Here is a 12,852-nt window from a genome sequence, read left to right as displayed (position 1 = left end):
AAGTCTATCATACAGTAAGTTAACAGCCTATAGTTTTATTCTCATTAGTCATACAGACCATGTTCCCAATAACATTCTATATGTGTTATATTGCATTATCTTCCAGAGCCAGTTTGAATGAGGGCATGAGTGTGAATATGCTCTAAAATCCATTCAGTCACAGGTTAATTATGTTATCTTGTTGTTTCAATGTTCAACTCTGTAACCAACTGCAAACCACTTTTTAATGCACTGCTGTTTAATGACCTTAAAGGGCCAGTTACCCTGAGACTCTTTAATATCTGCATAAGTATTTTCATAAAGCTCTGAGCAGCTCAGTGACTCAGTGATCAGCACTACAGCCGACCATCTAGGGTTTCGGGTTCAGTTCCTGCCTGGGATGTGTGTGTGTGTGTGTGTATATGTGTGTGCATGTGTGTATTTATGTGGGATTTGAATTCCTGATCCTGTGAGTGAAATCCTTTTTTTCTGTATTGCTCTACCTGGGAACTTATAAAATCACCAAAACCCTAATTGTAGGAATACCAATCCTTTCAGATATGCTTTTAAAAGGAACATTCATTTAAAAGAAATATTTATGAACAGTGATACTTCATTCATCCCCATGAGGAAATTGTCTTTTCAGCCATCCCATTTTGCTCCATGAGACACACAGACACACACAGGTGAGAGGAAGTTTGGGGTCACAGTGCAGGGTCGGCCAGCATCCAGCGCCCCTGCAGTGATTGGCATTAAGGGATTTGCTCAATGACCCAGTGATAACATCACTCTGCCGGCCAGGAGATCTGAACCAGCAGCCTTCCACTCGCGGGCACAGAGTCCGAACATTCTGTGAAATTCTGGCTCTTGGCTGTTTGTCACACAAAGGAGGGTCATGGAAAACCTGTCACTTTACTACATCACTAATTTAAGTCATTAAAAAATCTGGGTTCTAGACTGTCATGGTGAAAAAAAATCCAGCCTTGTGATTAATCCACAGGGGAAATAAATGTTACATTTTCTTTATATACTTTAAACAATGTTAATATATAACTGCCCGACTGGAGGTGTTGTTATTGGTGGGAAAGCACACAGAGTTTCTTTGTACATGTACTGTGACAATTAAGATATTCTGTTCTGTTCTCTCCTCAGCCAGGAGCAGCTAAGGCCAGCAGAGGGCGACAGTGAGCAGCCAGAGACAGCAGTCATACAGAAGCTCCCAGTTCTGGGCTTCTTCACATGAACACGCCTCCTGACAATAACACTCACATACCACTTATACACCCTGTGGATTAAGAGCCCTCACTGTTTCTATAGCAGGTTAGGATGCTGTGCCTGTGATCAGAAGGCAGACTGGATGGGAACGGAAACGTCACTTTTTTTGTTTGTTACTGCATCACTACCTTCAGTCATTATAAAGTCTGTGGTCCACATTAGCTACTGCTATAGAAACAGCTGTAGTCAAGATTATCAAAATAATAATATTCATCAGACATTTCAAACAATATTCATGAATTAGTGCCAGACCAGACATGATTTCCCATCCCCACATCACTTACAGAGCCGTCCTGGAGTTCTTGACCACAGGCAGCAGCCTCCAGTGCTCTTTATCTGATCTGATGAATTTCTTCAGATCAAACACATCCAGCTCCTCATCTGACATCAGCATCACAAAGGCCAGAGCTGAGTACTGTGCAGGTGAGAGGTCTTCTGCTGAAAGACGTCCTGAATTCAGGTATCTTTGTACTTCCTCTACTAGAGAATTGTCACCAAGCTCAGAGAGACAGTGGAATAGGTTGATGGTCCTTTCTGGAGATAAATTCTCCTGTATTTTCTCCCTGATGTATTTGGTTGTTTTCCCAATGTTATGTGAGCTGGTTCCTGTCTCTCCCAGTAATTTTTGTAACAGAGTCTTACTGGAGTCTGTTGAGAGGCCCAGGAGGAAGCGGAGGTAGAGGTCCAAGTGTCCATTCTTGCTCTCTAATGCCTGATCCACTGTAGTCACCAGCAGATCAGCTGATGAGTTTGATAGAGAAATGTATAAAGCAGCGAGATACTCCTGGATGCTCAGATGCACAAAGCAGTACACCTTATCCTGATACAACCCATATTCCTCTTTAAAGACTTCTGTGCACACTCCAGAGTAAACTGAAGCTTCAGTGACATCAATGTCATTCTCTGTCAGATCTTGCTCATAAAATATGAGATTCCCTTTTTCAAGGTTGTCAAAGGCCAGTTTACCAAGTTTTAACAGGGAGTCCTTGCTGTATTTATTAAGCTTGGTTTCATAGTTTTTTATATACTTGTCTTTTTTTAAACTTGTCTGAAAGATCAGGAAGTGTGTGTACATTTCAGACAGAGTCCTTGGAATTTCTCCCCTGTCAGTCTCACTAAAAAGCCTCTCAAGCACAGTGGCTGAAATCCAGCAGAACACAGGTATGTGGCACATGATGAAGAGGCTCCTTGATGATTTCACATGTGTGATAATCCTGCTGGCCAGACTCTGATCACTGAATCTCTTTCTGAAATACTCCTCCTTCTGGGCATCACTGAACCCTCGTATCTCTGTCACCTGGTGGACACACTCAGGAGGTATCTGATTGGCTGCTGCTGGCCGGGAGGTTATCCAGAGGAGAGCGGATGGAAGCAGATTCCCCTTAATGAGGTTAGTCAACAGAACATCCAGTGATGTTTTCATTGTTACATCAGACCAGCTCTCATTGTTCTGAAAATCTAGAGGAAGGCGACACTCATCCAGACCATCAAAGATGAACAAGACTTTGTACCTAAACAGCTCAGTGGATTCAAGTGATTTCAGTTCTGGGACAAAGTGGTGAAGCAGTTCAATCAGACTGTATTCACCCTTAATCAAATTCAGGTCCCGGAAAGGAAGAGCAAATATGAAGTGAACATCCTGGTTTGCTTTTCCTTCTGCCCAGTCGAGAATAAATTTCTGCACAGAGACTGTTTTCCCGATACCTGCCACCCCTTTAGTGAATACAGTTCTGATAGGTGTCTCACGCCCACATAAGGGTTTAAATATATCATTGCACTTGACTGTAGTATCTTCTGTTCGCCTTTTCTTGGATGCAGTTTCAATCTGTCTCACTTCATGTTCATCATTGACTCCTCCAGTCCCACCTTCAGTTACGTAGAGTTCTGTATAAATCTCACTGAGAAGTGTTGGCTGTCCTTCCTTAGCTTTCCCTTCAAATACACACTCACATTTCTGCTTCAGGTTACTTTTGATTCCGTGCTGATATTGCAGCATGGGCTGTCCTGAAATGAAATGAGAGGAAAATGTACTAATTCTTATCGTGATCCTGCCCTGTATGGGAGGAAGAATGTTTTATAAAAACACACTTTTTTTACACAGATATTTCACTATAACAAATGTGAAACGGAAAGTCTTACCATACAAATTTTCCTGTAACACCACATACAATATTGTGCATCAGTCTTAGGCAGACAAAGAAAATGTTTAAAGCAATGCTGTCAACATTAACGCATTAATGCATGCGATTAATCAGGAAACCTTAATGCTCTATTTTGATTTTAATGTAAATTAATCATGTACGCTGATCCAGGGTCAGAGGTCTCGTATCGTGGTTCTCGGCAGACCGAGCAGCGGCAGCGAAAGACGAGGAGGCTCTTCTGAAGGGGGGAACAATGTCCTGTTATTAAGTCCTTAAAAAGACTCACACAGCTACTCAACAAGCACCAAAGCACCATAAGACGGAAACACAGAGAGGACAGATGCCGGACAGTTTGTGGGTAATTTATAGATGTAAATTAAGATGTTATATTAAAAAACGTGTGATTTCTCTGACCAGTTTGTCCTGCATTTCTTTGTTCCAAGACCACACATATATTTGTTTCATCTTCCAAAAGATACTAGCAAATTTTAAACAAGTGATTAATCATAATTAATCACAGCCTATTATTGTGATTAACTGGATTATTTTTTTAATCGATTGACACCACGAGTTTAAAGCCATTTATCTGGGAAGTAAGTTGCTCTGGAAAAAAACCCTAAAGCATCACTTCAGCTCCCAATCAAGTAAAAAAATACAGTCGAACCTCGGTACAACGTACCCCGTTTATAACGTTTACACCAATACAACGCTCAAATTTCAATGTCCCGAATTCGCGTAATGCATTATTCCATTTGCCGGTATCGCTTAGAACGTACACCTTTACAGCGTAAACTTCGATATAACGTATGATTTTCAGAGGAAAATAGGCAAACTGACCTTCGTTACAACGTACAGCCTCATCTTCCGAGCGCGTGCACAATTCAGAATCGGCTGTTGCCGGCCATCTACATCGCTTAGCAACGCCTAACTGTATGAACCTATCCTCACGAAGCATTCCACGCCGGCTGGACTCCTTGCATGCAAGCCCCCGTTTTTTCATGGTTTTGCATGGTGTCATGGTATCGAAATTTATTTCAGCCAATTGAATCATACAGGTGCAAAATTTCGGTTTGACATTAGGTTACAGTAAGGCGATTTGAACGATAAGCCGGCAGTGGATTTTGCCTTATGTCGGCTGTCTATGAGTAACTGATATTAACATAGTTTGAAGAATATAGTTCCTATTTAGAATAGGAACTATATTCTTCAAACTACACAAGCTGTATGTCATAGTGTCAACTTGAGGGGTGTTTTATAAAAGTTTTTTTTATATACATTTTGTGTTCTATCATTCATTTTGAGGGACTTGGTTACAACGTACTATGGTTATAACGTCCAAATTCTTAATGTCCCCCGAGGTACGTTGTAACGAAGTTCGACTGTACATGCATATACGATTCCTGCAAACACTGCGGTGAAAATTTTTGGATTGGCTCACACACCAACATGAAGATCCTTCTCTCTGGCTGCCTAAGACTTTAGCACAGTACTGTACATGTACAGAATGTTATGAGGCTCTTACTCTTCTCCAGCATGTCAGCGAGATCATTTTGCTTCATGGTCCTCAGGATGTACAGTGTGATCTTCAGAGCTCCCTCTCTACCACAGGTCTTCTGCATCTGACCATCACTGTCCAGGTCATTGTCCTCCTCCAGCTGAGGCTCAGAGCATTCTGGGTAATTCTGATCTAGGTACCTCACAAACTTCTTCAGCTCATTCTTTAGGAACTTTATGGCTTTTTCCTCTAGTGACTAAAATAAACAGTCATGTTCTATTATTGCTACTTGCACCTTTTCTTTCATTTTTGAAACACAGTTTAAAATATATTTCCTTTAACATGATGAATTTCTTATTATTCAGCTTTACAAAATATAAGCTAATTCACATAACAGCTAAGAAAACATTTCAGCAACAAATACCGACCTTCAATATGGATGATAAACCCGATTTATCATGTAGATCTGAACTGCATTCTTCCTTTTGGTCTCTGTGAATAAGGCAGAAAAGTTAATCTAATTCAATCCAATTGAAATTTATTTACGTAGTGCATTTTCACAATATTATATTGTCTCAAAGAGCTTTACATCGTCCCTGCCAAATCCCCCCCAGAGAGCCAGCCAGAGGCGACAGTGTGTTCTTTTGAGGAGGGGGGGCAGCATGTGGCTCAGCAGAGTAAGCCTCTGGGCCTGTGATCTGAAGGTCGCTGGTTTACGCCCAGCCTCAGCAGAGTAAGCCTCTGAGCCTGTGATCAGAAGGTCGCCGGTTTATGCCCAGCCTAAGCAGAGTAAGCCTCTGGGCCTGTGATCAGAAGGTCGCCGGTTTACGCCCAGCCTCAGCAGAGTAAGCCTCTGAGCCTGTGATCAGAAGGTCGCCGGTTTATGCCCAGCCTAAGCAGAGTAAGCCTCTGGGCCTGTGATCAGAAGGTCGCCGGTTTATGCCCAGCCTCAGCAGAGTAAGCCTCTGGGCCTGTGATCAGAAGGTCGCCGGTTTATGCCCAGCCTCAGCAGAGTAAGCCTCTGGGCCTGTGATCAGAAGGTCGCTGGTTTATGCCCAGCCTCAGCAGAACAGTCACATGTCTTTGGGTCCTTGAGCAAAGCCCTTAACTCCCAGCTGGACAGGAAGCAGCATCAGGCTCATGCTGGCAGAGACACATGCATCATGCCTGGTACCACTTTGCATCATATGCTGAAGAAGACCCTTTATCTTAATTGGCACTGGACATATTATTTGCTAAACTAAGGTTTACTTTACTCATAAAAATGATAAATTTACTAACAAAGTGAGTGCAAAAATGCTGCCTTAATTAATCTGAGTAAATCCTGTAGGCTGGTTCTGTGAAAGTAGGTAGACTTTAGCTTAATTTATTTAAAACACTTTATACTTTATTACCAAAAAGTAGGCAGTAGATTCAGGCTCTCAGCTGACTTCACTTTATTGCTGCATAACGTTGCTGAGCTATAAAACTGATCCAATCATTGGCTTTTAATTATTTGCTGATTTTAATTCAAATGGCGACTTTTTTTTGCCAGACACTGTAGAAAACTGACGGAATACAGATAGAACTTCTGTCTAAATTCTCAAAGACAACTGCATCTGACAAGTTAAAAAAAATATGCATTAATTATAAAGTTTCTTTCCTCATAGCTTGCATTTGTCTCTGTGCCATTTGACTGAGAGCTTGAGTGTTTTAAACTGTGTTTGTTTAAATGCACATTTACCTTTGATCTGTAGGAAAAGTTCCCTCTCTGAAGTCGAGTGGATGAGACATTGACCTGTCACTCTTCAGGGAAACACAGCTGGGTACAGGGGAGTCTGCTCTCTCCATCAGGACACTGTGGGCAGTGAGAGGAAACAAACCCTCATGGTATAAATATAATTCATACAATGGGGACGGCATCACACTGCTGTTTAGCCTTCTGCTCTGCCTTCATGTAATTTGATATCCTGGGAAGCTCCTGATGTAAACAGGTTAGTTTACAGTTAAGTTTAATGTGAAATAAATTGTCACCTATAATTTACATTATTGTACGAAAGGTTTAGTGTCATTGTTAAAAGCTACATCATTAGATGGGTCTTTGACAGCTTTTTTCCTGTTTATATATTTGTTTGTTTGTTTATCTTTTATTATGTGGCCATTTTGGATAGGAGGGATGATCTGTTACTTGCCTCTAGTATAAAATAACTGGCTGATTGTGGAAGAAAAAGGAGAAGAAAGAAGATGGCGAGGTCTTTTTATTAAGCTACACATATTACAGTGCTGCCCACTGAGCCAGCCATAGCTAGGAGCCCAGTTTACTTTATGTTATGGCCTGACTATAGACCCAGAGAGACATGCATGCTAGTGGCTGTAACACTGTTACCTCTCAGTGCTCTTTCTGTTACACCCCACAGGGGGGCGCATTTCAGAAGCAGTTTCCTCCATTTTTGTGCCGATCCAGACCAGATGATTCCTGCTGGGGCCTCTGTGAACATGAAGGGTAAATAGATACATACATAAACAATATCTAGCACTCAGCACTTTTAGATCGAATCAATACACTGGGTCTCCATTCTGTTACTCTGACACATTTCATGTCCGGACTGCAGACTGGCTTTCTCTACTAGTACTGAGAAAGTTACTGAAAATTTTAGGAGCACCAGCACCAACACTTAGGCTCACCACTTAGATCGACATGCAATGCAACACATCTTAACTGTATTACTGATAAATGCTTTGGAAGTAAACATACAATTTACAGAAATATCAAAGTGAAGTTTTACAAAAAAGTCAAATGGCGCTTAAATCAACGGCACCACCGCTCTATATAAGTGTGTTATACATGTTAATTTTATAATTATTTGTGTATGTTAACTAAAATCTTACCTGGCAATAAAAGATATCTTATTTTTTCCCAGAATCTTATTCGTGTGCCTTGACAAAATGGCGATTCCAGCTTTAAATCACTTTCACTTATAGACGGAATGATCCGCTTCTTATCAAACGCGGAAGCGGTCTGAGCAGAAATGGACGCGGATTCAGTGGCACGGCGGACCGTTTTGGGGGATTTTATCCATGTGACTTAATAATAAACGACAAGCGAAAGGGGACAAGCTCCCGCCGCCACCTAATTCTGTCATAACGCACATTCTGCATTATATTCGTGCATATAAAACGCGATTAAATCACGAGTCATTATTCACATTTGTCGCTATGCTGCTTTACACTGATGTTCCCGCTATTTTTCTCCTGTGCGCTGAATTACATGGCACCTTTTAAATTCTTAAGTTCTCTATTAAGAATTAGTGCAAAAGCATCGTGTCATATTTTGTGCTTTGCGTAGTGAATCCCAGTTGTTTCTGATCACATTGTTCATTGAGGGACACGGTGATGTCACTTGGGACCTATGGCGTTATATTTATGCCTCATTCCTGAGCTCATAGACGGACTTTCACAGGCAACATCTCTACAACATCCCCGCCACGCGCTCGAGCCGGCACACTCGCTCACCTCGGCACAGCGTCACATTTGTGCCACAATCATTAGCCAATCGGAGTCCCGAACTAGCTAATTTCTGATTGGTCGGTCTCCTCTCCAATCACTACACTTCTTGACAGATGGTGTCTGGAAGAGATAAGTTGTACCTGGAAATGAGGAACCTGGGTTTTAATCCTTCCCTCTGTTCCATCAGTTCTGTGCCATTGTGGGGTTTCCTCCAGGTACTCCAGTTTCCCCCCACAGTCCAAAAACATGCTGAGTTACCAAATGCTGAGTCCAGGTGTGAGTGAATGGTGTGTGAGTGTGTGCCTTGTGATAGGGTTGGCATCTCATCCTGGGTTGTTCCCTGCCTTGCGCCCATAGCCTCCGGGATGGGCTCCGGACCCCCCCATGACCCTGAATAGGATAAGTGGTTTCAGAAAATGGATAGATGTTAAATAATATGATGACATGTTAGTTAACTCACTATCTAAAACAGTCAGGGCTCAGTACACATTACCCAATTACGTTGTCAAAAACCTTTTAAAAAAATATGTAATAGTAGTAAGAACACTGTGGTGTATTAATATTCACAGGATTTGACGTAAAACAATTTCTGCATTTTCACTTTATCTGACCTATTGGTAGTGCTGGCTGGGATACCCGGTCATATGAGTAAACCGGTTTTAATTTCCCGTACGGTTTGATTTTCTCTGGGCAGCTGTAACACTTCAGCAGGAAGCAGATTATATAATATTGTTCACTGCTAGAAGCTCCATGGATTGCTGTGCAGAGTGTATTGATGGGGATCCCTGTTAACTGTACATACCCTTCTGACTAACAGTTATAACTTTATAACACATCAGTTCTTCATATATAGTTGTTCAGCATTGTAGTGCTTATAAGAACTGTTTCAGTCTGTGCCTGATATCTTGCATTACTGTATAATTAGGTCTGCAATTAAATGCATATCGATATGACGGTGCCGTTATGAAGTGTCTTACTGGTGAGAGAATGTGCTGCAGTGCCCTATAAGGTGCCCTTACAATGGTCTAAGCGGCCCCTATAGGTACCCTTCCAAAAGAACAGGGGGCCGTTATGAAGTGCCCTTCCCTATGGAGAGAATGTGCTGCAGTACCCTATAGGGCGCCCTTACAGTGATCTAAATGGCCCCTGTAGGTGGCCCCTTACCCTGGCTATACATATAAATGAAATGATGGTAATCTATAGTGCTTCAGGCCGCTTGATGGAAATGGACAGCATGACTACGAGTCAAAAGTTTGGACACGCCAAGCTGCCTACGAAGGACAGTAACAGTGTCACATCACATGACCTGGCCACCTGACCTAAACACAGTAGAGAAGGTTTTAGAGGAGCCTGAGCAGAGGGTGAAAGAAAAGCAACCAATGAGAGCTCAGCATATATATGGAACCTCCTGCAGGACAGCTGGAACAGCATCCCAGGAGGCCACCTCATGAAAATGGTGTAGAGGAGACAGTAGGATCAGCCAGTCTGTGGGGCAACTGGAGTTAAGGGCAAGGGCCCAATGGTGTGATCTCACTCCTGACCATGGGATTTGAACCAGCAACCTTCTGAGTCCCAACACACAGAGCTGCCCCCCAAGAAATTATTATTTTTGCTTAATAATTTTTTGGCCAGTGTCTTGCCACGGGGAAGCACGGACCAGGGAAGCAGGCGAAGGGAGTTGAAGAATCAGGGAAACGAGGGATTTATTAGGGATAACACACTCAAGAAACATACAACGAGGTCAGTGACTGGACTGGGGAAACATACTCTAACGTGGACTTAAATACACAAGATCAATTAGACACAACTAGGAACAGCTGATAAAATGGGGATTCCACATGAGGTAAATGAGGGGGGCGTGGCACACGGGAGGATCAGGACAACCGGGGCAGATCAGTCAGTGCATAATTGCATAATTCTATACACTTTATTTTTTACTTTTAATATCTTTATAATTATTCTAAAATGTAGAGAATAGTACAGATCAACTCTATCTAGGTGTGTCCAAACTTTTGACTGGTACTGTACAGGAACATCTGTCTAGTGGTTGTTGTGGAGTGGCTTACACTGTCAGAAAAGGAGTACCAGTTTGTACCTTTCAGGGTACAATTACTTGTTACTGGGGCTGTACCCTTAAGGGTCTGCCAATTGTACCCTAACTGTAGGTAAGTGTACATTTAGTCTAATGTAAGGTACAGAAATTGACTCCATTCGGGGGGGGGGGGGGGGGGGCATTAATGCTGTTTGTACCTTGGGGAGCAAAGCTATACCAGGGCTGTACCCCTTACTCTGACACTGTAGGGGGCAGCACTAAAGGGGAGAGAGCCAAATACCTGGGCTCAGATACAGATTCAGCGGGTATAATAGTATATATAATAGATTTATGGTGTTATAGATGGTATGCTGTGAGTATTTCCTCTGGATACACTGATTTCTTATTACAATCCAAACTCACGGAGTTCAGCTAACTGGCCCCTCTGATTCCCCGCAGTTTGTGTGCCCTGTGACGAGCTGGCGTTTTGTGTTCCTCTGCCTTGCGCCCCGTGGTCCAGGCACAGGCTCCAGCCCCCCCTGTGTAGCCCTGCACTGGCTTAGCGACTAGAAGATGGACGTGTAGGGGGTCAGTGGGCACACTTGGCTACTTAACCTCACACCTGCCCAGATGTGAACCCTCACACGCTTTCGGGTGCAACCTAAGATATGTCCACACTGGGTGTGATTCCTCCTTTTCATTTTGCTCTTCCCTGGCCGTCAGAAACTGAACAACCGGCGTTCCACTTTCAGGCAAACACGCACCGGCAAGTCTTACTTTGATCAAGTAAGGGAAAGATTTGACTTTGTGTAGATATTCTGTAGACATCTTGCCAATGATAATGTTTCTCATCTGTGCACATGTTTGGAGAATCACAGATTTGAAGTTTGAAAGGTGAATGATTAAGGTTGTTATTGTTAATAATTTGGCCAGTAGGGGTCCTCAGAAGTCCAAGGCCAAGGTGGTGGAATCCTCAGATTAATGGACATTGATGGACATTGATAACCAAATAAAGACATCACTAACTTTGTACTGGTTCTATTTACTCAGTTATTCTCCCTTATTTGTTGTTGTGTCTGTACTGCATTATGGTACACGGTTACTCTGGGACGCCATCCTTTGTGGAATCTCTGGCATGTTCTGGGGTTATGGGACATATCTGTCTTATTTCAATGTCTTATAACTAACAAACCAGCACAGAACATGCTCTGTATTAAAGCTTTTCAGAGCATAGACACTCCCAGCTCAAAGATTCAATACGTCAGAGATGACAGTCATACAACTTTTGTTATGTAAATGTCTGTCTATAAACAGTTGATTTCTTTGATAAAGATTCTGTTGACAATATAAAAATACATGCTGAGTGATTCAGAATTTAAAAAGATTAATTTGAGTGCAAAAGTTGACTGCAGCAACCAAGCACTTAAAAAGTAAATATAATTTGAATATTTTGTCATTGAATGTTTTTAATCCAGAATTTACCCTGCAGATCAGTTGTGAGAATTCTTTCTACTGTAGTATACAGATGATCAAATCGTCCAAGATTTTCGCTTTAGCGTTGGGTGATTACATTCTTCTACCTTTGGATTTTAATTGTTATTTACAGTTAATGATGCTTCCACCTCAGTTAATGACAAAAACCATTTATGCATTTTCTGTTACAGCTTCTCCAGTTGTAGATAAAATAAAATACATCTGAGGTGAGAGGCGCGGTTACATTTCACTGATTATAGAACATATTGACAAACAAAGCTCCTGAAATGTGGCAGCTGACAGGACATACAGCCAATAATGGTTTCACTGTAATTCATTTATGTTGTATTTTAAGGTGCTTTTTATGTAAAATAGAACACATTCCTTAGGTGTCCCTAACTAATCCTCCAGTCACTGAGTCACCCCTGTGTCATTAATCAAAATATCCCATTAAAGATCAGGCATTAATTACCTGGATATATTTATGTCACAGCCAAACACTGTCAGTGCTGATACCTGAACACCGGCCTCTTATACTCTAGAGAGAATATTATAAAAACTTATAATCTTTGGTAGCTCTGAACACACTGTGGCTATAGAAGGTTAAATAAGATGATGACAGTGCATTGATGTTTAAGCTGGGGATAGGAAAATTAAAAGGGCTCTATGTCATGAATAGAAATGAAGACCTGCTAGAGGAGGCGAGATGAATACGGCCTCGACGTTATAGATCACACTGCAGCAAGCAGCCAGCCAGCCCTCAGTACCAAATGGGGCTGAATTATAAAATATCACCACATAAAACATGCTGTTTAATGGAGTAAAATGTCACACTGTGCTTAGAAACAGATCTTCTCCCCTTTATGTACCTTTAATTTCAGTTTATTAAGAACCAAAAGAAAGTGATGGACTGGTGCATTACAGACTGGTAAGGATACACCATGAGAAAACGGCAGGAGAAAACAGCAGGA

General features: G+C 41.9%; 1 protein-coding gene across 1 annotated transcript in view; it reads right to left on the bottom strand.

The window, feature by feature from the left end:
* The window catches only part of LOC111841725 (NACHT, LRR and PYD domains-containing protein 3-like), a 66,893-nt gene extending 58,954 nt beyond the window's left edge, over nt 1-7,939 (bottom strand). Inside the window, exons 1-6 of the mRNA XM_072711282.1 lie at nt 7,759-7,939; nt 7,256-7,357; nt 6,614-6,727; nt 5,319-5,382; nt 4,918-5,146; nt 1,539-3,258 (exon numbers count right to left, since the gene is read on the bottom strand). Of these exons, the coding sequence (XP_072567383.1) occupies nt 1,539-3,258; nt 4,918-5,146; nt 5,319-5,382; nt 6,614-6,727; nt 7,256-7,317 (2,189 nt within the window). The 5' untranslated portion in view covers nt 7,318-7,357; nt 7,759-7,939. The remainder of the gene's footprint in view (nt 1-1,538; nt 3,259-4,917; nt 5,147-5,318; nt 5,383-6,613; nt 6,728-7,255; nt 7,358-7,758) is intronic.
* Between the last annotated feature and the right edge of the window lie 4,913 nt (nt 7,940-12,852).

Source organism: Paramormyrops kingsleyae, chromosome 4, assembly GCF_048594095.1.
Source record: "Paramormyrops kingsleyae isolate MSU_618 chromosome 4, PKINGS_0.4, whole genome shotgun sequence".
Taxonomy (NCBI): domain Eukaryota; kingdom Metazoa; phylum Chordata; class Actinopteri; order Osteoglossiformes; family Mormyridae; genus Paramormyrops; species Paramormyrops kingsleyae.
The sequence above is the reverse complement of the archived record's forward strand: the minus strand, read 5'-3'. Positions and strand labels throughout refer to the sequence as shown.